Genomic DNA, 27,526 nt, shown 5'->3' on the forward strand with positions numbered 1-27,526 from the left:
TTACACCTCTCTTACCTCATCTTCATTTCCTGTAATATCTAGTGTTATCATGCTCGAGCCAAACTGAATATTGTCTTCCTTTCTCAGAGTCCCACCAGCAGGAAGCGTGTTTTCATTATATGATCTCACAAATTTAAAGTCACTTGTGCGCGAGCCTGTGGTTAGATACGCGTCATAATTGTAGGAGCTGCGGAGAGTTCCTGCTCCATCCACCTCTGCATAGTTGGGAGGCAGATAGGCGCTGGGAACAGCAACTGCTCCATCAAACAACAGTCTGGGCTTTCTCCTGTGACAAAACTTCACTGCCAAGATCAGTATGATGAACGTCAGGAAGAAGGTGCACACGGAAACTAATGCAATGATCAAGTATGACGTTAATTTAGAGCTGTTGTCCTCATAAGTCATATCTTTAAGTTCAGGAACTTCAGAAAGGTTGTCAGAAATCAGTAAATTCACAGCACAGGTTGTAGACAGAGAGGGCTGCCCGTTATCCTTCACTGAAATAACAAGATTCTGCTTCATATTGTCAGATTCAGAAATGTCTCGTTGTGTTTTGATCTCTCCACTATGAAGACCAATGGTGAAAAGTCCCGGATCAGAAGATTTCAAGATCTGATAGGACAGCCATGCGTTCTGTCCAGAGTCAGCATCTACAGCGATCACCTTGGAGACCAGAGAGCCTGAGAGAGTCGCTTTAGGGACCATTTCAGTCATTAAAGACTTTCCATCTGGAACAGGGTACAATATCTGTGGAGAGTTATCATTCTCATCTGTTATGAAGACTTTCACAGTCACGTTACTGCTGAGAGGAGGAGAACCATTGTCTCTGGCAACAACTTTGACACTGAAGTTTCTGAACTGCTCATAGTCAAATGATCTTACAGCATGAATCACCCCTGTATCTCCATTAACAGATAGAAAGGAGGACACTGGGACCCCATTGACTTCACTGGGTACCAGAGAGTACAGTACAGTCCCGTTCTGTCTCCAGTCTGGGTCATTTGCACTGACAGAACAAACAGAGGTCCCTGCTTTGTTATTTTCACTTATATAAACAGCATAGCTCTGCAACTCAAATGTAGGGGAGTTGTCGTTGATGTCTGAAACTTGTATGTTCAGAGTTATATTAGAGAATAAGGGGGGTGTACCTCCGTCCTTTGCTGTTATTGTCATATTATAATTTTCGTCTTGTTCTCGATCAAGCGAAGTAGTTGTAGTGATAATGAAATAAGACTTGATGTACGGCTGTAGTTGAAATGGCAGACTCGTCGAAATGGAACAAGTAACCAGACTGTTTTCACCTGAATCTTGGTCCTTTACGTTTATTACAGCGATCTCTGAACCAGGTGGGATGTTTTCTGGGACTTGGTTTTTCAGAGACTTTACAGATATAACCGGCGCGTTGTCATTGACATCATCTATTTCAATAACAACTTTACAGTGGCCTGTCTGACCTCCACCATCCTCCGCCTGCACTTCCATCTCGTACGAGGAGGCCTTCTCGTGGTCCAACTGTCCAGCAACAGATATTTCTCCGTAATTTTCGTCAATTTTAAACAATTCTTTTGTGTTGTCGGATAGGTGATTGATATAATACGTAATCTGTCCATTTGCGCCCTCATCCACATCGGTTGCAGTAATTTTGATGACAGACGTTCCGAGTGCTGAATTTTCAGATAAACGAGTCTTGTACAAAGGCTGCGAAAACACTGGTGCATTATCATTCACGTCTATCACGAGCACTTCAATAACAACAGATCCAGATTTAGGAGGATTCCCCCCATCGACCGCTGACAAAATCAAGGAATGCTCTCCTTTTGTCTCTCTATCCAGACTGTTTTTCAAAACAATGTCCACATACCTGTCTTTATTTGATTTTGTATCAAGAACAAAATGTTTGTTTTGACTGAGAATATACGTCTGAACTGAATTAATTCCAACATCCAAATCCCGTGCGCGAGCTATTTGTAATTTGCTTCCGGTTGGTGCCCCTTCGCTTATCTCAAGTTTAATTGAGTCTTTAGGGAAAACAGGAGGGTTGTCATTGATGTCCTGGACCTCCAAAACAACGTTATGAAGCTCTAGAGGATTTTCAAGAATAAATTCAAAGTGCATGAGGCAGGGGGAGGCAGTACCGCATAGCATCTCTCGGTCGATCCTTTCCGAAACAAAAAGATTTCCTGAATCTAGGTCTACTTCACAGTACCTTCTCTCCCCTTGATAATCCAAACGGGCTTTGCGAAACCTCAAGCTATTAGAATCCAAATTAAGCTCCTTACTTAGACTTCCGATAACATGTTTTGTCTTTGTTTCCTCCGGCACAGAATAACGAACATCAGCAGTGGTAACGCAAAAGAGAAGCGACGTTATCCATAATCGCCATTTGGCCCAACACAATTTAGATGTTTTTGCCATATTTTCTTGTATCTAATAAAGTAAAAAAGTTCAAAATCCTCCTCACAAACAACTGATTTGTGTCGTGGATAGCACTGCTATTTCGACAAATGACTGCTGTTAAAAGAATAGAAAAATACCCGCACCAAATGGGTGTGTTCTAATGCCCAGAAAGCACAGTTAATCAACAGCGACACTGTGTGGTTCAGTTGAGTTTTAGGTAAACATCTTGTGAGGTTGTATGGTGTGCATACGCTCCATATTTACAGAGATGATTCTGATAATGCGGGTTTAAATTACTGGCATGTCAAAAATAACTATGAAACATTATTATTGACAATATGTGAAGAAGTGTTTCCTACAAAACTTTCAATACAAACAAAATATTGTAAACAAAATTGACTTTTTGTGCAAAAAAAAAGAAAAAGAAAAAAGTAGGCACACTATTATGATATTACAGTCTTAAAAGGGTTTAACTGGATACTCTACTTTTGTGAGAATTTATATATTGGTCATTTCTATATCGTATACATTTTTAGAACTACATACATTATTGATGTAGTTCATACCATCTACACGCCACAAACGTACGTTTTGTTTTGTTTTTAATCAGCACCATGGACAGCTCACTTTGTAGCCACCGGACAAAACTGCTGGAAATAAAATGTGCAAGTGCTATCATGTCTGTATGATGACATTTGATGGTATTAAGTACACGGAAATGGAATGTTAAATACAACATAAAAGAATGCAAATTAGAGAAGTCACTACATTTACACTACAACTGGTAAAATGCAAACGAAAGACGTTATTTCTATTTTGTTGAACTGCACACTTGCACACATCTGACATATATTAAATGATCCAAGTCCAATGCCTCGCCTGTGTGCTTTATGTAAACAAAAAGAAAGAATAAGCCAGAATTTTGCTGAAGCATCATGATCACAAAGATGACCGTTTCAAAGCACATACTATTTTTAGCCTTCACCAAGTCTGCCCCATATTGTATTTCAACTATTTCAAAGTATTGCTGTTCCAGGATTATAAAAAATTCTCAGTTTGTTCGAGTTTTGGATTTCACTTCAAATAATTTCCCATCCAAACATGCAAACATACAGCTTAATCCTTCTATTTCACTCCTTTGAGAACAATTAAGGGAGGTTTGTTTCAGAAGAAGAAGTAGTGCAGGTGAAACATTCAGGTTCATCTATTCTTAATAGCCTGAAAATCTTTCAAAAGAAAGCTCACGTTACCATATGACCTGCCACTGTAACATAAGCTTTTTTTTTATTTTTTTTATTTTTTTTTTAATGACAAATATCCAACTGGTAAAAATGTTTAGGTCAGCACTTCGGATGTTTAGGATAAAAAATGCATATGATATTCTATTTTTAATGAAGAAGATAAAGAAAAAATTGAAGTATACTGTACAAGTCAGTTCTATTACTGATAATACAGACTTGCAAAATCAAAACCACAGAAAAGTCTTGAATACTTATGAAAGAAAACTTTATTTGTGATTTATAAACAAAACACATTACCAGATTTCATAAAGTAATATAAAATAATAAACACCATTACACTGATGAGCAGGTGTACAAAAATTTTGTCCAACAGATTTGCACCGTCAAAGTCAAAAGCATAGTGCCACCTAGGCACTGGATGAGTTTATATATAATTACTACACACAAGCAGAATACATAGACATTTTCTCTTTTATCATTTTTTGACATTTTTGTATTTTTTTTTTTTTTTTTTTTTTTCTGAAGGAAGAGGCTTATACCATAGGGATGTATGAACTGGTTCACATTACAGTGTTATTGATTTCAAAGCCTAGCACAAAACGAAGGATTGATCCTTTCAAGTTGCAAAAATCATAAGGTTGTAAAGAAAAGCGATTTAGACCATAACACTACAGTATTACATATATCTAGAATGTTAATGTTAACGTTGATCGCCACAGAGCCGACATCGTTTCTGTGTCTTCTTTGTACACTCTATCCATGTATGTAATCAGTGTATGTTTGTGTATGTTTGAGTGAATAATTTGATTTATGTCTACATACTTCAGCAGAGATGATACACATCTCCAGTTCCATCATAAATGAGAAAAAAATAATTATGAAAAACATATCTGTTCATTTATATCTATATATAATTTCTGTTTTAATTGCGTTTAACATGCAAAACAGTCACTTGGTGATCTGACAGCACTGAACCACACCTGAAAGAGACGTGTGTGTGTGTGTGTGTGTGTGTGTGTGTGTGTGTGTGTGTGTGTGTGTGTGTGTGTGTTCTTTGTGATGATATGGTCTCATAGCAGCACAAACATCTCCCCTTTACTGAACAGTATCTCTACAGACTTAGAAGGGAAAGAAAGGATAGATGTGCTCCCTCTATAAAAACTGAAAATTTAAGCATGATGTCTGAATGTTAAGAAAACATTCCCATTATTTACAAAATTCGAATCAACAACTATGGAACTGCTATGTCTCACCATTGATTATATACAGTAGAAAAACTCTGTAATGTCCACCACTTCTCAGTCTAATCTCCGCTCACCCTCTACCATTGCCCTATAAAGCACCATACGCCATAGCTAAACATGTCCACAATAAGCATGACTGCATAGTCCATGGTGGTTCCACTGCTGTGAGAGCATAAACACTGGTGTGTCTTGAGTTTGTGTGTGCATGTAGGGGCCAATACATGTGCTTATGTTTCCAGCAGAAGGAATGACAATAATATTGGCATTTCACAGGCTTGATTTTTCTGCTCTTTCTTGTCACATTGTACAATACGAGCCACCAGGGGGCAGTACTGACATGGGGCCAGCACAGCATACCAGATAAAGGGAGGTTGGCAACATGAGATATGCAAAAGTTACAAGCAGTAGGTAAGGGCAAGAAGCTGGACTAAGACATTAAGCTGGCAGGAAGTGGGATGACGTCTATCAAACATTCAAAACAGCAGCAAAGGAAGTAGGTGTGTTTTGAAAAGAAGCAACAAGCATCCGTTCTACTATTTTACAGACTTTTGAGAGGCTGTTGTGCTTCAGTCCTGTTGTGGCTTTAGCTGTACAGCGTGTGGTGAGCCTGTTCAGAGTGTGTTGTGTATTAGAGAGCAAGAATCTCTTTAGCTGTATGCACATCATTTGGCTGTGCATGATTTTGGACTATATAAGATGAGATTTACTTGCTCTTATAAAATATACTGAGATTTCTGCATTAGTTTGGGAGCAGGACAGAAGCGTTAGCAATCTCTAACGCTTGTTTTGTAAGTGTGAAGCAAGTATCTTGGATTTCACTGCTACATTCCCATCTCTGTAGGCATTTACTTTAGATCTGCTCTAAAAATCAGACACTAATTACAGTTAGATTTGTGTCTCTTTTTTCTTTTACAAAGTTTTGTTTCCAGCAGATCAAGGCGTGAGACGGGGCCAGGGGAGGTTGTTTCTTTCCCGTTTGAAGTTGAGGGAGGAAGGCAGGGATGGAGTCAGAGAAAACTCTTGGTATGACATGAGTTCATATCCAGTTTAACTGGAAATTTGTTTGATCCTTTTAAATGAGGAGAGGAACTTCCCTTGATGTGGTTGAAAATGTCATTCACAAGGTGCGAGTGGGCTTGGTTTGCTTGGATTGCTTTATTGAACATCGCTGATTAATTTCTGCACAATAGAGCAGAACTAGAAAAATAGCCAATCAGAGTCATGGAAACATGTTTACAGGGTTAATTTTTTCATGTTCATGCGTAGAGCACAAACTCTGTTCTGTCTGGGACTTGAATTGGTAGATACGGTATATAGAAGGATCTTTCTCTCTTTACATTTTCAGTATTTTTGGTTTTCTCCTTCTGTCAGCGTTTGCTACAAACATAAGTTGATCGCTGTAATATTGTAGTGAGACGTTCTTCATTACTCCTCGCCATCATCTTTCCCTTTATCCTTCTTGTCCTTCTTTTCCTTCTTCTTCTTTTTCTTCTTCTTGGACTCCTCTTTCTTTCCAAAGGTGATGAACTCTCCTTTATCATCAACAGCACCTGGGTCCTGCCGGATGGAGATGATGGCAGGGGAGCCGGGAATGATGAAGGCTTCAGGAGGAATCTCTCCCGGCTTCAGGGCTTGTGGAGGACCATAGCCGGGGCCTGCACCGTAGCGGAAGCTCCAGCTGTTACTGTTGATTCCAGCTCCAACAGGAGGGGACAGCTGTCCCTCTCCCTCCCCATCTGAGTGAGGAAAAAAAAAGTATTAGATTGCATCATCATCAGTTTCCTCAGGTGAATTAAGATATTGCGTTGCCTATAGTGGAAAAAAAGTTCAAAACCAAACATAAGATGACCCAATTACTTATTACTATCATCTAACACCTAACTCCTAACTTCTCCAGGAGTACTACACGTGTAATTCTAGTTAACTAGATCTAGTTACTATTTAATAGTAATTCATTACTATTTTTAATGTTTTCAAAATAAGTCTCTTCTACTCATCAAGTCTGCATTTATTTGATCAAAAATACAGGGGAAAAAAACAGTAATATTGTGAAATATTATTACAATTTAAAATAATGGGTTTCTATTATAATATACTTTAAAATACTATTTATTTATGTGATGCAAAGCTGAATTTTCAGCATCATTACTCCAGTCTTCAGTTTCACATGATCCTTCAGAAATCATTCTGATATGCTTTTTTCAGGATTCTTTGATGAATAAAAAAAAGAGCAGCATATATTTAAATCTTTAGTAAAAATATACACTACTGTTCACTGCTGTTTTTTGAAGAAATTAATACTTGTATTCAGCAATGATGTGTTTGATGTGTTAAATTGATAAAAATGTGATTTAAAGATTTATACTGTTAGAAAATATTTCTATTTTGAAAGAATGCTGTTCTTTTTAACTTTTTATTCATCAATGAATCCTGAAAAAAAAGTATCACAGGTTCCAAAAAAAAAGCACACAACTGTTTCCAGCTTTGATAATAACCGAGTATCAAATCAGCATATTATAATCATTTCTGAAGGATCATGTGACACCGAAGACTGGTGTAATGATGCTGAAAATTCAGCTTTTCATCACAAAAATAAATTATATTTTAAAGTATATTACAATAGAAAACCATTATTTTAAAATGTAATATTTCACAATATTACTGTTTTTTTTTTAATTATTTATATATATATATATATATATATATATATATATATATATATATATATATATATATATATATATATATATATATATATATATATATTTATTTATATTATTATTATATATATTTATTATTATTATTTTTTTTTGATCACATAAATGCAGGCTTGATAAGCAGAAGAAACTTCTTCAAAAACATTAAAAATAGTAATGTTTCCAAACTTTTGACTGGTAGTGTATAGGAGACAGAAATGTCAGGGTGATGCAACTGATATTATAACAAACAACAAACAAAAAGTAACGAGTTGATTAATATTTGCTGTATAGCATTAAAAATAATTCATTCAATTAAATCATCATCTTCTTTTTTAAATCAATTGACAGCCCTTAAAAACGGCTTCAGTGGTTATTAATATTTTCAACACTTTTGTCATGTTGTGCAACCAAAACTGAAACCATGCTGTGGAGAAAAAAAGGATATGATGTCATATAGAGACCCTGATGACTGTCTGTCAAGATAAATAAGGCTCTGAAAATATTAGATATTTTGAGGTTGTCATGAAATGGCAGAGTTAGTTGAAGTTGTAAAATGTAATTGGGTGCAACCCAACCCAAAAACTTGATGGATGGATGAATGAATGAATGAATGAATGAATGAATGAATGAATGAATGAATGAATGAATGAATGAATGAATTAATTAATTAATTAATTAATTAATTAATTAATAAGTTATTACTTTTTACTCTATGGTTACACCACATGACAAGAGTCATTACTTTTAAACATTTTCTGAAAGTGATATTAATTGTTTTCTATATCAAACAAACATAAAGAGTACACTTCTAAGAACTTAGTATGTGTAATAAATAGATTATTAATTAGATTATTTTTTCTTTTTCTTTCTGGAGATGCATGGCAAAAACAATCTGCCTCAAATGCATGATTTAAGAAGCATGTTTTCTTTGCTTTATTTAACACTGATCTAAACCTACAAGTAACACACACACACACACACTCTCACACACACACACACACACACACACACACACACACACACACACACACACACACACACACACACACACACACACACACACACACACACACACACACACACACACACACACAGCATCACTCTTGAGTGCACTTTCATACAATGTTCATGTTTGAAAGTGTACTACCCCAACAGGGACAGAGAGCTGAGTACAGAGTGAGAGACTTATGTACTACTTTCCCTACAGAAGCAGGGCTCTTTGCCACACCAGTTACTCTATGACCTACTTTCATTTCTGTGTTTTTTTAGATCTCACCATGGCCCTGAAATGCAATTCTGTTTGTTTTTGATCTGTACATTTATGACAGTACCGCACGGCTTATTTCAATAAATGCAAAACCTAGCAAGGATTATCCATTCTGATATTCTTTCCTCAGCTTAAATGAATCTGCATGGGTGGATTGTGCATCTATGTGTGCGTGCAACAACTAGACTAAATTAGGTATCTGTCTCGCACTCAGTTTCAGGCACGTCTAAATTTAGACACTTCAAATCAGCCATTAATATGCAAACTGCTCTTTTTTTTCTATGGCTACTGATCCAATATGTATAACTGTTCAAAATCTTGACCATCCTGAAAATATACCACCTCCGCATCAATACAGAAGACTCATGGCACACATATGGTGCAGCAAAGAGTCAATGAGAGAGCATTCACATGCACACATAAACAGGAGCACCGTGTGCCGCCCCCCTGGGCTTTGACGGATCACATTTGGCTGAGAAGGTCAGAAATTGTGGTTTAGAGTGGTAGCATTTACTTGCAGAGTGGTCAGATCTCTAGTGAGAGAGTAACTCATGTGTTCATGTGTTAGTCACACCTCACTCCATCTCCCTGTGGCTTTCATTATGGCAGCAATATCAGTGCATGTGTGTGTAAGTTTCATGTCAAAGCAGGTCAACTGAGCAGACTAGTTCTCATCCTCATGAGACTAAAGAGAAGATCAGGAGAGTGAAGCTGGAGCAACAGTTTAAGTCAAACTTCCATTGCATTTCTCTCTTTGGTGTAAAGGTCAATGACAAATAAATGTCTGTGATAAAAAGAAGAGTTTAAAACACATTTGCCAAGTTTTTAGAAATGTATTCCTCAGCGAAGACCACAAGAACCAGACAAGCCCTTTGCAAAGACCCCTATGGCCAGCTTTGTCTCCATTCCAGCATGATGAATTTTATCTTTAAGCAAAAGGAACTGGATGGAATAACTGAATGCTAACGATCCACAATCTGATTTATGACTTGTAATGCAGCCTGAATCATAATCACACCGTGTTTGTTCATTGGTCAGAGGACGAATGGTCTCCTATATGGTTTGTTTTTCTCCATTTCTGTCACCTAATGGAGTTTGGGTTCCTTGCCACCATCGCCGCTGGCTTGCGTAGTCAGGGACACTTAATATTCAGAAATATTATTGAATTGATTACACTGACACTACTGGATAAAAACTGAATTCAGCCAGATGATGACATCACTGTTTTCTGCAGAGCAGCTTTATAGCTGAAATTAACTCATTTCATAATCAATGTACTTCACACAGTTAGGGGAGACCGGGGAGTGCTTTAACACAGGGTTAGATGTAACACTGTAAGTTTGACAGGTCAGAAAAGAGCTGTGGTAACGTCATCAATATCATACACTCCCATCTTCTTTTTGAGCTCAAAGGAGAACTGGCATGTGACTGTAAGCAAATCTGTAGATTTTATGACCAAAACAGAATTATTTTCAGGTAAGAAAGTACAATTCTTCGTCAAGATTATTTTTTGCCTAGCAATCATTGAATTGTAGATACAATTATTTAACTTACATGATCTAAAGTAGCTGTTTCTCTAGTTTAATTTAATGCTTTGTATTTATGCTAACTTCAAACCCACATGCAAACATTTATTAAAAATGTTACAACCAACCCCTCTGATGATTCCAGTGAGTCCAGTTATCAATCACATCCTCTGTTGAGGCAAAGTCACATGAGTTTTTCGTTGCGTATTAAAGGATTTACTCAGTAAATGTGCTTCCATTGTAGTTTATGCGCATGTCTTCTTACCAGATAAAAAATGATTTGCCTCAATTGAATGCACAAGTTTTTTGTGCACATTATTAGAATTTATGCGCATCTTGATGTTTCAATCCAGCATTTTTATGCAATATCTCAAAACTACATTTAAAGTTTTTAAAAAAAATACAATAAATAAATATATTTTTTTTGTCAGTTTAAATTGTTAAAAACTGTTTTTCTTTGTTCTTCAATGATGTTTATGCAAAACCCCCGTAGTGGGGTAGATTGTAACAACGGAACTCTTTGTATTTGACATTAACTCACATAATCTGTGATTATGTAGTACATGTCCAAGTGAATTATATTTGTAGCAGACATGGCCATGTTTCAAAATTTGAGACATCTAGCACAAACAACCACTGAGTTACTGATGCTCAAACAAAAAGTGATACAACCATCCACAGTCTCCCCCTATTGAACCGAAATTAATCAGCACTGAACTGATTTCAACTGAATAATGACTGTTTACTATTGTCTTTTTAGAGCTGCTTTACAGCACAGTTGAATTTTTTTTACATCATTGAATCATTATTTTCCTGTTTATCACTGTAAAGCTGCTTTGAAACTGTATTGTATAAAGCACTATATAAATAAAGATGACGACTTGACTTGTTTTAAATTTATTTTATTTAATTTTTTTTTTTGAAAAGAACTTTCAATTGAATGACTAGAATGTAAAATAAAAGTAATATAAAGCAATTGTTAAGTAAATTTTTTTTTTTTTTTTTTTTTTTTTTTTTTTTTTAAATATATTTCTGCCTGTTGGTTGGACCACATGCCACATGCCACACATACATTTTTGAACTATTAATAAGCCAATCAATTTTCTTAATTAGAAAAAAAAATCCTAAGAAATAATAAACAATTATGACTATATTGCATTAATTTAATAGTTTATTATTATTATTATTATTAATAATAATAATAATAATTATTATTATTATTATTATTATTGTTATTATTATATCAGGATAGTTGTATCACCCTGGCACTCTGAATTTATGCCAAATTAATTGAATTCTAGAAATGAAAAAAAACTTTGGTAAAATGTTAATTACAGTATATAATGACACATTCAAGTGTCTGACCACATATAAAGCCACAATACCAAGTTTGACAGCACAGTATTTAATTATAAACACACACACACACACACACACACACACACACACACACACACACACACACACACACATAGGTTTGTTTTTGTGAATTGTGGGAACATTCCATTGGTGTAATGCTTTTTATACTGTGCAAACCATATTTTCCATCGCCCTACACTACCCCTACCGCTGAACCTAACCATCACAGGAAACTGCACATTTTTACTTTCTCAAAAAAAAACTAATTTAGTATGATTTATAAGCCTTTTGAAAAATGGGGACATGGAGTAATGTCCTCATAAGTCACTATCTCCTTGTAATACCTATGTCATACCCATGTCATTATACAAATTTGTGTTCTGATTTGTCACAAAAACGCACGCATTTATAATTGTAGCATTATACACATTAAGGTTTGTCAGAGCGGCAGGATAAATGTGTACGTTTAAAGACAAATATGTGATCTAATATGCATTCATGTGTTGGATGCATGCAGGTCATATGTGCTAATTTTTGTGCTATTTTGGTCCTTTTAGGTCTTTAGCCTCCGGTCCTTATTTTTTTTCCTATGATTTTTCTACCTCTCTCTTTCTCTACCTTCCATTCCTCTCCCTTCCACACCTTGCTCTTTCTTCCATTTTGAGTACGGCTGGTTGCCACGGAAACCTCTTCCCCCATCCCTGCTCGCCCACTCCCAGCTGCTCCTGCTGCAGTATCTAAGATTCATTGTAGTTGCCTGGCAACAAGTCACACAGTGTTTCCTAGCAACAAGACCACCGGAGGGGTCTGCCAATCCTGAACCTCTGTGCATCTCCAACCCCCGCATCCCCCCTTCTCTTTCAGCATCACTCTCATTCTATCATCTCTTTCCTTCCTCTATTACTCACTGTCTATCAGCATCCCACATGCTTTATCTTTTAAATGACTCTCGGTATAGTATCCTCATATATCTTTTGCTTTCTACGTCACATTCATCTGTGTCTCATTTTCCTGCTTGGCCTCTTTTCTGTTCCTCCTGTTCCCATGACCTCAACTGTGTCATAATTTGCAAGCACTAAACCAGTGCTTACACAACACACCTGCACTGGCTCAGTAACACAACATTAACCTGCTAATAATCACAAAACCCAATTTTAACCCTCTGGCCCTCTTCGTTTAGGTGTCACACTTACCTTCTTTACGGTCAAAAGTGACCGAAGCCTTGGAAAGTAACTTTTTTGTTCCTCAGGAAAACCAATGTAATATATTCTTGTTCTATAATATTTTTTGATTATTATATAAAATTTTGAGGGTATTTTATGATACTATGCAATATTTATACAATTTTTATTAACTATTTTTCCCCATTGAAAATAATAGAATTTTTTTTTTTTACATATTTTTAAATTATTTTTCAATTAAAGCAGTATTCCATGTTAAAATAGAGACAAGGCATTTAAAATAATTTTTTTTGAAGGTAGATTAGTGCCATTTGGTGAGAGTAAAAAAAGAAAAACTTATGCAATGCCATGTCGTAACCACTAGATTCCCATAGAGCTCTATATAAAATTCTCTAGTGGTTTTTGGACACAAACACTTATTTTTATTAAGTTTTGGATATGGATTTAAACTTAGACATTCTCAAAGACTACTTTTTGTCACGGTTTAGATTTTTTTTTTTTTTTAATGTTGATTTGAAGCATCGGTTTTTGCATTAATTTTACTACAGTCAAACCTGAACATACAGGGCGCCATTTTGTTACACGTAACATCAAAATTCAATAAAAAATAACAAAAATGAACAGGTGTGTTTTATAACAGCTTAAAAAAATCTGTGTTTGATCTGATTTCATCCTCTTATTTGAGTTTTGGCTCAATTTTACCATACTATTACAGCCACACTGGTTCATTTGTATGTGTATAATGGTGTGTTGTGTGTGTGTTTGTCTGTGAATGTGTGTAAGTGAGTGGGTGTTTCTATTTTGTACTCTTGGTGTTTTAGAGTGTAACCCCTTTCTTGCAGTTCATTTTTTACTGCTTTGTGGCTGAATTTTTGCTTTTATTTCACACATTTGCATAAATTTCCTCTGTCTTATAGTCGTGCTGGTTCATATATATGTGTGTGGGGGGAGGGGGTGGGTGGGTGTTAGTGTCTATTTTGCACTCTTGGCATTTCAGAGTGTCCCCCTTCAGTGCTGCACACTTTGTTTCTGCACAGTGTCTGATTTGTAGTTTGTACCAACAAAAGATTCTCTGAGTTGTTGTATTTTTTCGTATTTCCCATTCATTTCCTATGTCGGTCATTTTTGACCGAAAAGAAGGTAAGTGTGACTATTTTTTTTACGATGCCTTAACATGTCCGAATCATGTCCTTGATTTTTTTGTGTGTTCATATTGGTAATGCTACAAAAGTCACCAAGTGTCATCTCATTCCGACAAAGATACGATTTTTAACAATTCAAAATATAAAATCTTTCGGTCAGAAATGACAGAAGAAGGCCAGAGGGTTAAATGGACAACTAGACTGGTTTTCATAAGTCTATTTACAGTGTATAGTTCATCCTTCTGCTTCAGACCTCTCTGCAGCCCGCTAATAAAGAATCAATGGTTTTCTCTTTCTCTTCACCTCCTTTCTCTTTCTATCTCAAGTCGAGTGTGCCTCTCTCGATCTATCACACTTGTTCTATCCATTTCTTCCCACTGTCTGCTGTCATTCCAGTCTGGCTCTGCTCTATCAGCCTGTCAATATCTCCACCATCCACCACCCAGGAGACCTGCCACTCTGCCTTCATTCCTCTAATGGCACATTAGATTGATTGTCCTCTGTCTATCTGGCTGATCTTTGAGGAGAAGCATATCTATGTAATGCAAATTCAATAACAGGCCTCATGCATCACAATATTTAGATACTTTGGTTCTGAACTTTAGTGGAGTAGATTAAAGTTGCTATCCAAGGCTCTTACTCAAAATAAACACATTTGGTTCATTGTGTCAACTAATGATTGTGTTGCCTAATTATGTGTTAGAATGAGGCATTTGAGGGACACGGCACTAAATTACAAATTAAATCCTGTCAGAGGAGGACTGGCCTTGATACATCAAAGGGAACCTATTATACCCTTTTTAGTCTTGATTTTGTTTTTGGAGTCTACTAGAATAGGTTTTAATGCTTGAATGTTAAGAAAAAACAATACGTTCAGAATGCTCAAAATTATTGTAGACACCGATTACCTCAAAAAAAAAAAAAAAAAAAAAAAGTAAAAAAAAAAAGTAAAGCATCTCAAATTTTTAAAGTAAACAATAATTATAAGTAACAATTAAGTCAAACTAAAAATAAAAATCATTTTATTTAATGTTTAAGTCCACTGTACTGTAAAACTATTGTTTACCATACATAATGTTTCTTATTTTTCAATTATTTTGATGCAGAAAAAAAAGTTAAGAATACTCAAAACTTTTAATTATACTCAAAGATTATTTTAGTATCACTTAAAAATATATATCTTATACTACACAAATTCAGTATTACAATTTAATTGAAACATTGAAAAAATTAACACCTAATCTTTAAGGTTAAGTGTTGGTTAGCGATGTAACCATCAAAGAGACTATCACTATTTGCTTGCATGAACTGTTAATCAACATGCAGTATTTTTAGCCTTGAAGGCACAGGCACTACTCCTCACCATGATGGTAACCCTAAAAACTTCAACATCACAGAAACACATTTACATACCAAAATAACAGAACATTTAACAATAACACATCTTATTATTGCAGCACCTCTCTTCCCAGGCAGCACTTCTTCTTTCCATTTCCAGTTCCTGTCTCTATGAAGCCCCTCCTTCTGAAAAGTGCAATGTGCTCTGATTGGTCAGTTGGACCAGTGCTTTGTGATTAGTCAACCACTTTGAGCATGTTTCAGAAATTTCACGCCCCTTACTAACGCAACTCAACCAATAATTATTCAAATGAGGAAAACTCAAGACTACAATCGAGGCGCTTCAGGGAGTTCAGTGTTTACTGATATAATGAATAACTCCCTTTGGAGTGATTTTGTGCTTTGTAACTTTGCAGACCTTTTTCAAGCTCAAATAGTATATATATATATATATATATATATATATATATATATATATATATATATATATATATATATATATATATATATATAAACAGTATACAGTATATATTAAGAGAATGATACACCACTGGGCCACAGCAAGCAATTGCCTGGATTGCTAGTTGCAGGAAGTCTGAAAAAAATATTAATGGCAAAGCTCAAACTAGACTTGCAGACTTGTTCCCTGTCATTTTAGATCTTGGGAATAGTACTGCAATACAGAGTGACAATGGAAAGAACACTCTGTACATGGATTAGGGATCTTTCAGGGCATTCAAGACCGTAAAAGAGCAGAGAAAGAGCTGACATTTTTGGATGAATGAGTCTAACCTGCTTTAAACAGGATGTTTTAAACATGCATGAATCCATGTCAGTTGGAATCAGCTTCAATTTGGGTCAAAACTTTTGGTTGGCCTTGATTTCTTTCTTAGATTCACTACAAGAAATCCAGAATTGCCATATGCATTAGGCATTTTAATTTGAACAGATGTAATAGGTTGATAGACATGATAATTTTGCTAGAGAGAAAATTACCAGATTAGCAAGAGCATGAAGTTTTGTGAGAAGATGATGGAGTCGTCGGTTTCGGATGATTAAGATTTAATTACATTCAGTTAGCAATGCGGACGTCTTTAAGATGTGACCTCACCTGCTGCACTGGAGACCGTGGGCCAGTTCTGGACCAGCATGCCTTGTGCTCCCTGCATCACAGCTGAAGCCTCCTCCATATGCACAGAGCTAAAAAAAACAAAACCAGTTATTAGTCTTGAAATACAGTAACATCCAGTAACTCTTGCTAAAAAAAGACAGAGAAAATGATCTGTAAAACTTATTTTTAAATAAATATATGCACATTAAAATGCGGCTTCGCTTTTGAGCTGTGGAAGTAAATAAGATGTGCAACTGGGACAGATGTGTTAGCTTGTTTCTGAGCTTTGGTCTGAAGGTGCGTGTGACGGTGAAAGTACATGTGACAGAATGTGCTAGACTATCTGTGATCTAATGTGTCTGTGCGTGAGTTGATGTGTGTGTGTGGTGTGCGAGTTGTCATGGTGGTGTCATGATGCTTTAACTCCTTCACATGTGTTGACTGGAAAGCACATTGACAGAGTGTCTGAATATATACATGATACACAGATACAGTTGTGGTTGGTAATGTTTTTTGCATTTGTTTGATCAGTAAAAACAGTAATAGTGCGAAATATTATTCCAATTTAAAAGAACTGTTATCTATTTTAATATATTTTAAAATGTAATTTATTTCTGTGATGGCAAAGCCCCATACTCCAGTCTTCAGTGTCACATGATCCTTCAGAAATCATTCTAATATGCTGATTTGATGCTCAAGAAACCTTTATTACTATTATCAATAAAATGAAAACAGTTGTGCTGCTTAATATTTTTGATGAAACATACATTTCCTGAATTCTTTGATGAATAGAAATTTCAAAAGAACAGTATTTATTTGACACAAAAATATTTTGTAACATAAATTTACTGTCACTTTTAATCAATTTAATGCATATTGCTGAATAAAAGTATATATATTTTTTTTTAAATATTCCTGACCCCAATCTTCTGAATGATAGTGTAGTATACAATATTTTGATTTACCGCACTAGCATATTTTTCAGTTGTTTTTAACATGTTTATGTTTATACTTATAACAAGTGATAAAATCTGCCAAAAGTCAAAATACACTTGTATTAAAGAAACTTTAGTCTTAATATACTATGATAAAGTGTTGTTGCAAATAAATTCATCTCGTTTCAAGAAACTGGAAAATTGGACAAATATAAATGATACGAACAGTGTAGGAATGTAGTTGCAGTGTAGGAATGATGAAGAAATACTGGAGAAATATAGAAAGAAAGATTATATTAAAGGAAAAGTGCTCATCAGAGAAAAAAAAATGTGGATTGTATAGAGAATTTATTACATTTTCAACATCTCTCTCCTCACACAAGGACCCATTTCATAATCTGATTTTCCCTAATATATTGTTGATTTTCTTTACCATCTTTATCCTCCCTCTATTCCTCTCTCCATTTCTCTTTCTCTGTCTGTCAGCAGGCCATGCATAACATAAGCCTGGGAACTTGTGGTAGACAGCCGAAGATGTACTATGTACTTAAAATTTCAACAAATACAGCGATGCATCCTAGAGCTGCGAGTATGCATTACATTAAAGGGACTTTTCATTACCTATATACACACTTCAGCGATGGCCTTTGGCTTTTAGCACAGCTCTGTGTGTTTATCACCATGGAAACCACGATCAGACAAGCACCCACATAAAAAGCAGATCTGTGAATAGTGCCACAGCACTCCTATACATCCATTATGAATGTACAGACATGAGGAGCAGAAAGGAAGTGGGTATAGCAGGGCATCTGCAATGCAGCACAGGGTGTGCCCAGCTACAGCTCCCATAACTCTGATCCAGTGTGTGTGTTAGCATGATGGATCTTTCTAATTCCCTTAAAGCTGAAATGCACCCTGTGCCTTTTGGCAGAGAGCATCAGTAACTTTCTAGCCTAAGGAGAGGCTTGTCGATTAAGGGGTGTGCAGTTAAATCCACTGGAGAGGAGGTTTGGATACTGAAGCTGTTCGAAATAAGTCTAAATGAAGAGAATGACATGACAGAGAGCTGAACAATTCAGGAATTAGCCATCGCAATTTTTGGCTCATTGAGGGTCAAAGAGAAGCTATGAATAAATAATGTGAATCTACAATATAATAATAATAATAATAAGGTAACATAATGAATGTACAGGGGCCTTTAAACAGCCTCTCCTGAGATTAAGCTACAAATAATGGTTGAAATAGTGTATGTAATTAAAGATATGCAATATCTGTTAAAAAGTTTGGGGTTTTTGTTTTGTTTTTGAAAGAAGTCTTTTATGCTCATCAAGACTGCATTTAGTTGACCAAAATACAGTAAAAACAGTAACATTATGAAATACTATTACAATTTTAAAATAACGGTTTCATAATTTAATATATTTAATTTATTCCTGTGATGTCAAAGCTGAATTTTCAGCATCATTACTCCAGTCTTCAGTGTCACATGATCCTTCAGAAATCATTCTAATATGCCGATTTGCTGCTCAAGAAACATTTTATTATTATTATTATTAAATAACATTGTGGAATTATTGCGATTTGTTTCAGGATTATTTGATGAATAGAAAGTTTTTTTGAAATGGTCTTTTGAAATTTTGAATTCTAAGTTTTGTAACAATGTAAATGTTTACATCACTTTAAATAATAATTTAATTCATCCTTACTGAATAAAAGTATTGATTTCTTTTAAAAAGTGCATGCTTATGTCTCCTATTTCTACATTTACATTATACCTTTACTTTCATCTAGTGCTTACTTTCTCTTTAAAAACAGTAATAATTTAATAATACTGTTATATGTACAGTAATCTTTAGCAAATCTCAGAATGAATATTCCCTTTTCATTCTGTACATTATAATGTTGTGAAATTCACTAAATTCACATTGACAATGATTGATTTTAATTCTTAGTGTATTATTTATCATTTTTAATAAAACAGTATGGAATTTTAATATCTACTGTTTATCGGTTATCGAACATAACATATTAATTTGCTTATCTGCCTAAATTTTAATGTTGGTGCATGTCTAAATGTAATTCATTAGCATTTAATGTTGTACTTTATTTATATGGTGCTCAAGGTGGCTCACACAGTTTCTACACAGAACGTGAGCGTCATTGTATCACGCCGCAAGAGCTAGAAACTGTCCACAATGGACGCGTCAAAACGCCCATTGCAAATGCATTTGTCTTTTGTATCCGAAGTAGCGTGAGCACATGAAGTACTGTATGTCAGAAATAAAACAGGGCAATGGTTTAACGTCAGGAATTTGTTGTCGCGCTGTGCAGCGCCACATCCAGTGTAGACAGCATCACTGATTATAATGGCTTCTATTTGCTTTTGTCGCGTCGCATTGTACCGCTTGCCTCTGGTGTTGGTGAAATTCCATCTAATTTGTCCCCTGTGTGTAATGTCCCCTGTGCCCCTTTTGGCAACTGCCTTCAGTCACAGACAAGCACATAAAACACACACAGACTAAACCATCTCTGGAGATGAGCCCACAGGGTAGCACAACATTATCACATAAAACAGACAGCCCTTCACTCTTTGGAAACTGTATGTGTGTGGTGATAGAGGAGGGGGCCTTGTTGTCTGCAGATGTAAGTGAGTGTGCGGGTATGTGTGAAGAGTTAGAGAGAGAATACATATTTAGCATTTTAGAGATGACTCATTTTGTCAGTATTTGTGCATTGAAATACTCCCCCTGAGATTTGAAGTTCCTGTTTATCGGGTGTGGGTAAGCTTACACAATCAGCTCATCTGCTAGCTTGTCCTTTATGCTTGGTTGTGAAGGACTGTGCATCTGCTGTGGAGAATGCTGATGACCTACATACTCAAGATCAGACCGCAGAGCCCCTATGCCAGGGAAAGGCCCTTAGCAAACGCTTCAAAGCTTGTGTTTGTGCGTGATGAAGGCAGACAGAGCACAGTTGGTCCACCGAGGAAGAGGCAAGGGGTCAGAAAAAAGTCAGAGAGCTCCTGGTAGTCATGATGCTGGTGTTTTGATGGCTCTCTATAATCATCTGCAGACAGCAGCACTGACTATCTTTTTATGTTTTACTAATTTGCTCCATGTCCACTGTAATTTTTCATGCACCTTTATCAACAGCAAATTTAAATAGACACAAACTACATGCCCGGCAAAAAAAAAAAAAAAAAAAAGTTGCTGTTTGGATTTTAATAGGGAAATACTTAAGAATCCATGAATTTATCATTATTACAGTGATTATTATGTTTCTTGCATGCTATTTGGCAACGTCTCTTTTAACCCTTAAAGATGGAGTGTGTAGCTTTTCATTTCTTAAACAACCATGTAGGAAGACCATATTCCAGGAATATTCCATATTCCATCATGGCCATATTCCAGGATGTCAATGTCAAGATTCATGAGGGTTAAAATTGTGAAAGAATGGTTCAGAGAGCATGAAGAATTGGCACCTTAATTCCATTTAAAGTCTTCAAATAACATAAAATAACATTTATTTCCATCTAGAGTTGCATAATTTTTGGGCAAGGTCTTGAATTGACAATGCAAGAGGTGAGAAATCTGTAAAATCTACTCCAGCACATCCCAAAGACTTACACGTACACATTAAAATCCAAACAGCGACTTTTTTTTTTTTTTTTTTTGGCCGGGCAGTGTATTATGCATATTAGTTTGTGGAATGAAATCACATTGTTTTTTTGTTTTTTTGTTGTTGTTGTTTTTTTTGTTGTTGATAACAGTATTTACAGTATTTCTGAATTGCATCACTTCCTAAATTAACTTTGTAAACAAAAAATACAAAGGGGAATATATTTTGGTAAGAGTAAGGTTAAATAAGGTTATTACAATGAGGTTCAACTTGGTTGTGCATTAGTTTTAATGAACTTACAATGCATATTTATTAAGCTTGGTTAATGTTGCCTTGTACATTTTAGAAATGTTGCCTTGGCAAATAACTTAAGTTTAAGTTGAAGTACTAAATTAGTAAAACTGAAATGACAAAATAATATCAAAATTGCTAAAATGTTGTTATGCTTTTGCCATTTTATTACATTTTGTATAATATTTCTTTTTAGCTTTATTTTAAACTGAAATAAAAATTAAAACTGAAAATATAAAAATAAAAGCTTATTTTAAATGATGAATAAATAATTTTAAATTATTTAAATAATATTAAAACAGCAGTGGCATCTGTTCCCATCAATTCTTACACATGAACATTAATCAATTAACAATAGCATTTTTATAAATTCAAAAATTAAATGCTGTAAAAATGGTTTGGATTGTTAGTTCCTGGTACCCAAAGCATTAACTAATGTTACAAATCTAACCTTGCTGTAAAATATAACCAGTATTTTTCAGAATGTGTGAAATAAAGATTCTTGAGGTTTAATGAAAAACTCAACAGATGTTTTGTGATATATGTATAATGTTTTGAGGATGCTTTTTAGCTTCTGCTCTCTCTTTAATTAGATTAAGTTCAAACAAGATGGTTTCCTGCATAATGACATTGAGGGTCGAGATTTGATTATTATGGTTCAGGAAATGAGGAAATTAGAGTTGGACATGATTCACAGTGCTTTTACTCAGCTACCAAACCATGGTCTGCTATGATCTTTTCTCATGAATTAAGAAAATAATTAGAAGGTTTAAAAAGTGTGAATGTACTTGCTCAGGCATTAAAATAAAACGTAACATTTAATTCATATTTAGCTGCAGAGAATGAGATGCGTTCCATATCAGTTCAGAGAGGACTGTAACTCTTTCAGGACATTATTAACAGCAAAAGTGCTTACCTCTGCACTCCTGCCCTCAGTGACGCAGAGTAACGCCAGTCAGCATTTGGCCCTTTGGGCTGGAGAAGGAGAGATAGATGAAGAGAGATAGGGGAAAGAAGGGGTGGAAGGACAGAAAAGGGTTAGATACATTCTCATCAATAAATCATGCTGCTCTGTGTGTGTGTGAGTTTCTGTCTTGCATTTTAATATGAGACACAGCTAAAGGAGACCAAGACTACAGAGACGAGTATTGGCACTACGCCATGGCCCATGACTCACTTGTATAAACTTGTGTGTGTGTGTGTGTGTGTGTGTGTGGAGAGAGTGCTTCATAATAAATCATATGAAGGACACTTGCCATTCACCTACTAACATACACAACCCATTATATGGATGAACGATATTGGTTAATGGCCAGTAATAGTGATTTTTAACTTATGGATATTGGCCGATATTGGATATTTCATTATGCATGATAATTTCTGCCTATTTTTGCATTTAGCTCATTTAATAACACTGTTAAATTTAAGGTTGAATGAACATCTGTCTTTTTGTTATGCTTCAGTTCACTTTACAGCTTTCCAAACTATTGATTTTTTTTTTTTTTTTTTTTTTTACAAAATATTATTAAAATATGATTAAAATATCAGCCATGTATTGCTTATCAGCTAAAGTATTGAAATAAATATTTATTTGGTATTGCCCAAAATTTTAATAATGTGCATCCCTAGCCATTACCACACATTTTTAAATAACCCCACACCTTCTGCTCAAGACCCTATTTATTATAATTTTTTTTATTTTCCCAACATCCACCTCATTCCCAATAGGAAGGGAATGATATCATCCTGGGATACCAGCTGACCTCATGTAAAATGATACTAGAGCATTTTCTACCCTCAACCAGAGCAACTCAATCTGAGCACTGGTTACAAGATGACCATTTCCCTAATACAAAGCCTCAAACACAAGATGGTCATCTGCTTCTCCAGCAATCCACAGTGAATGAATTAATTGGTCTTACACAGAGGGAGAGCACAAGCACGTAGTTGCCACTTATATTTGCCCTAGTAAAATAATGAAAAAAAAAAAAAAAAACTGGGTTGGAGAATATGCGATGGGATGAGGCTTTAGAGAATGGCCCAGATAATTTGAGTAAATAACATTCTTTAATCAGGTGAATTCAGGGGGGAGAGAGTGCGTGCAAAGAGTCTCTGCCTCGCTCTCACAATATAATTTGCAGGGCTTGAGAATCAAAGGCTGGAGGTTAATTTCATTGCCTGCTCTCTTATCTCGGACAGACGGCCTCTGCTCCTAAATCCTCTGCAGTGTTGAATGTGCTGCAGAGTCTGTGCTGCCTCTCACCAACACATCTGAGAGGATCTGATGCTGTCAAGAGCATCTAACTCTAGTTATTCTTGTACTGCAGACATTTTTAGACTATTTTTGTCTTTTTTTAAACCATCTGCAACATCCCCTCTCCCATGAGCCAGAGATCAAGGCCACACAGCCTTTGGATCATGTTCTGGCTAATTAAAACACATTTCACGAATCCATGGCTGACAGAGTGAACATGAATTCACGCCAATTACACTGACAAAAACACATCAATTGAATATCTATGACAGCAAATGCATTGCACAGTCACTTCTGCATAAACTGTGAGGGTTTTTATGTTTGGTTTGCTAAATTGTCTATGTGACATGAGCTTTTTCTCTCCAAATTCCCTTATTTACGTCAGTGTAATTTAGTGTGCACAAAAAAATGTTGAAATTCAAACACAATCTTGAAGTAAAGACACAGTGACATGACCTGGGTGGCAATGGGAGGAAGGAAATAATCCTGAAAATGTGATGACATCCTCGGACGTGGGAGCAAATGCCTGAATCATCATAAATGCAGTGTGCTACTCTAGAAAGTCTTGATGTTTGACACTAATGCAGGGTGAAGCAAAGCACTGTAAAGCTGCACTAGATAACCACACAGTACAACAGGAGATGACAAGGTCAAAAGCTTCTGACACGTGGGCACAGAGCTTTATTGCAGCTCCTGGTTGGACTAAATTGCTTTTTACACTAAAACATATTAGACATGCTGGATAGCAGAATTGGGATATACTGAGCTAAAGTTTAGCTCAACTTTTCAATATTCTTTCAAAGAATAATAAACTTTTCAAAGTTTAGCTCAAAGGTTTTCAATATTCAATAAAAAATTATGATGACTGTTTTGGGTCTTATATAAATTGTAAACAAAATGTAGCAAAAAAATACATATATTATGTGTGTGTGTGTGTGTATGTGTGTGTTTGTGTGTGTGATGAAAGTCTATAAAATGATTTATTTAGCACTTGTGTACATTTTTATGTACATAAATGTATATTTTTTTTGCTACATTTTGTTCATATATATATATATATATATATATATATATATATATATATATATATGTGTGTGTGTGTGTGTGTGTGTGTGTGTGTGTGTGTTTGTGTGATAAAGGATTTTTTATATACGATAAAGGAATTTTTAGCACTTTTGTACATTTTTATGTACATAAATGTTTTTTTTTGTTTTGTTTTGTTTTGTTTTTTTGGGGGGTTTTTTGGCTACATTTTATGTTTACAATTTATCTAAGACCCAAAACAGTCGTAATATTTTTATCCTGAATTTCTTGTAGCTATGGTTGCATTATTTATTTATTTATTTATTGGTTGGTTGGAAATTTTGACAGGCTTTTACAGATATATACTTTATGATGAGACACACCTGTAGTGCTGCATCTGGCATACTAAGCCTGCGAACAAATCCGCTCCCTCCTGTAAAAAAGCGCTCGGAGCCCCAGGTGCCACTGATGGGTCGGCCTGTGTTGTAGAACATGAAGGTGTCACTGCCTGACGTAGCAGTCAGACAGGTCTTGTAGCAATAGGTTTTAGTCAGAGAGCCATTACCCCGGACCTCAATATAATGAGGCTCAACCTTGAGGTCTCGTCGAAGCACCACGTTATTATTGGGTTGAGAGCCACCACCGGCACCACCACCACCCCCTCCACCACCCCCTCCTGAGCCACCTTCTGCTTGGGCCTTCTGGGACACGCAGCAGGGCGAACAGGATCCGGGCTGGGTGCAGTAGGCATGGCAGCGCACGATGGCCAGCACAACAACTGTCACCAAAAACACAAAGGTGGTGGCGCTCAAAGCCACGATGAGGTACAATGTCACTTTGGAAAACAAGAGAGCGCTGTGAGGGCGGATGATACGTTTGGGGTCAGGTGTGACTTTGGGTGGCACCTCCATGACAGCGACGTTAATTGTAGCGGTGGATGACAGAGGTGGTTCGCCATGGTCCCTTACTAGTACGGTTAGACTAAAAGAGGTGGAGTTGTCTTCAAGGACGCGCCGCGTTGTACGAATTTCTCCCGTGTGTTCGTGCACTTTAAATAGATCCAGATCGCTGGCCTGGTCCAGCAGATAGACGACCCATGCGTTCTGTCCTGCATCTGCATCATAGGCCACCACTTTTGTGATCAATGTACCTGGCTCTGCGTTTTTTAGCACCATCTCTGTTGAGCGTGTGCCATTGGCTGGGGGATTCACAATTTCAGGTGGGTGGTCATTTTGATCCATAATGTAGATGTAGACAGTAGCTACACGACTGAGTGGTGGGATTCCCCCATCCTGAGCTTTAACCTGGAAGTGAAACTCCCGTAATGTCTCATAGTCAAAGGAGCGAAGAGCATAGGCAACACCAGTGTCAGCTTTAACCGACACATAGGAGGTGACCAGGATCCCGTGATTGTTGTCATTTAGGACCGTGTAGGTGATGCGAGCGTTTTCATTGACATCTGAGTCCTGAGCCTTGATGGTGCAGAGCGAGGCTCCAGGTGCATTATTCTCCATGACATACACAGTGTAGGAGGTCTGGTCAAAGCGTGGAGGGTTGTCATTAACATCAGCGACATCCACCTGAATGGTCTTCTGAGAAGAAAGAGGAGGGTTGCCGCCATCGGTAGCGCTGAGGGTGACATTATAGGCTGCTGTGTTCTCACGGTCAAGAAAGGCTGAGGTTACCAAGGTATAGTAATTTCTAAATGACTTGATTTTGAAAGGAAGACCAGGTGGAATTTCAAGGCTGACCTGTTTGTTAGGGCCAGAGTCCCGGTCCGTCACGCTGATCAGGGCCACCACGGTGTCAGCACGGGCATCTTCACGCACTGGACTGGACAACGATGAGAGCACAATCTCTGGAACGTTGTCATTGACATCTACAACCTCCACCACCACTTTGCAATGAGCTGCCACTGGAGCTGGGCCTTTGTCCATGGCCTGAATGTACATTTCATAGGAATTGGTGTCCTCGTAGTCCACATTGCTCTTGACTCTGATTTCTCCAGTGTTGGTGTCCATGCTGAACATCTGCCTGACCCTGTCTGGGGTGTAACTGCTGAATGAATAAAGCACCTCCCCGTTTGTTCCTTCATCTTGGTCTGTGGCATTCAGTTTGATAACCAAAGTGTCTTTGGGCGAATTTTCAAGCAATTTGACTTTATATACAGAGCTGTCAAAAACGGGATTGTTGTCATTCGAATCTAAGACGCGAACGTTAATTTTTGCGGTACCTGTTCGTGCTGGTGTGCCACCGTCGGTCGCTGTCAGGATTAACTGATGGTAAGGGGCGAGCTCGCGATCCAAGGGCTTTTTGAGAACGAGCTCGATGTGCTTAGTATTCAGAGAAGGCTTGTTGGAATCGAGAGCAAAATGCTCGTTTGGGCTGAGCCGGTACAATCGAACCGAATTGGTTCCAATGTCCGGATCTTGCGCGTGTTCGATCGGAAAACGAGAGCCCGGCAAAGCCGATTCTGTAATCTCTAATTGATACTCGTCTCTGGGGAACTGCGGCGTATTGTCATTCACGTCTGTTATCTCCACCTCGACGTTATGGTCTTCAGATGGGTTTTCAAGAAGAACCTCTAGATTCAAAACACACGCGGTGCTCGTGTCACACAATGTCTCTCTGTCAATTCTCTCGTTTACCAATAATTTTCCATTCTTATGGTCCACGTACCTTCTGCCGCTGTCAGAGGTTACCTTAATCTTTCGGTTGGAGAGCTTTCGAATATCCAAACCCAAATCCTGTGCAATATCACCTACAATCGTTCCACTCTCCGATTCCTCTGGCACGGAATATCGTATTTGTCCGAGAGCAAGGCCACAAAATAATAAAAATAGCAAAAAAGAAAGAGGCACTTTTTTGTCTAGGCAATCACATATCCCTGCAACAGCCAT

General features: G+C 36.7%; 2 protein-coding genes across 2 annotated transcripts; both read right to left on the reverse strand.

Moving 5' to 3' along the window:
* Positions 1-4,966, reverse strand: LOC137028375 (protocadherin beta-16-like). Its single transcript, XM_067397134.1, has 3 exons — positions 4,957-4,966; positions 3,733-3,840; positions 1-2,330 (listed from the first exon to the last, which is right to left on the reverse strand). Exons 1-3 carry the CDS (start codon positions 4,964-4,966, stop codon positions 1-3), a joined length of 2,448 nt encoding a protein of 815 aa, XP_067253235.1.
* On the reverse strand, positions 3,999-27,526 carry LOC137028376 (protocadherin alpha-C2-like). The gene is made up of 4 exons (XM_067397136.1): positions 25,010-27,526; positions 22,266-22,324; positions 16,506-16,594; positions 3,999-6,618 (listed from the first exon to the last, which is right to left on the reverse strand). The coding sequence occupies exons 1-4, from the start codon at positions 27,524-27,526 to the stop codon at positions 6,308-6,310; spliced, it is 2,976 nt and encodes a 991-aa protein (XP_067253237.1). The 3' UTR covers positions 3,999-6,307.

Source organism: Chanodichthys erythropterus, chromosome 10 (genome assembly GCF_024489055.1).
Source record: "Chanodichthys erythropterus isolate Z2021 chromosome 10, ASM2448905v1, whole genome shotgun sequence".
Classification (NCBI taxonomy): domain Eukaryota; kingdom Metazoa; phylum Chordata; class Actinopteri; order Cypriniformes; family Xenocyprididae; genus Chanodichthys; species Chanodichthys erythropterus.

Excerpts from the sequence above, each read along its gene's own strand:
- LOC137028375 (XM_067397134.1), bottom strand. Across the intron at positions 2,331-3,732 it reads CATCCGAAGTGCTGACCTAA|GTTATTCTGTGCCGGAGGAA; the intron begins ACATTTTTACCA and ends CTGCTGATGTTC.
- LOC137028376 (XM_067397136.1), bottom strand. The coding sequence starts at position 27,526 with ATGGCTGTTGCAGGGATATGTGATTGCCTAGACAAAAAAGTGCCTCTT. Across the intron at positions 16,595-22,265 it reads CTGAGGGCAGGAGTGCAGAG|CTCTGTGCATATGGAGGAGG; the intron begins GTAAGCACTTTT and ends TGTTTTTTTTAG. Across the intron at positions 6,619-16,505 it reads CACGGTCTCCAGTGCAGCAG|ATGGGGAGGGAGAGGGACAG; the intron begins GTGAGGTCACAT and ends TTCCTCACTCAG.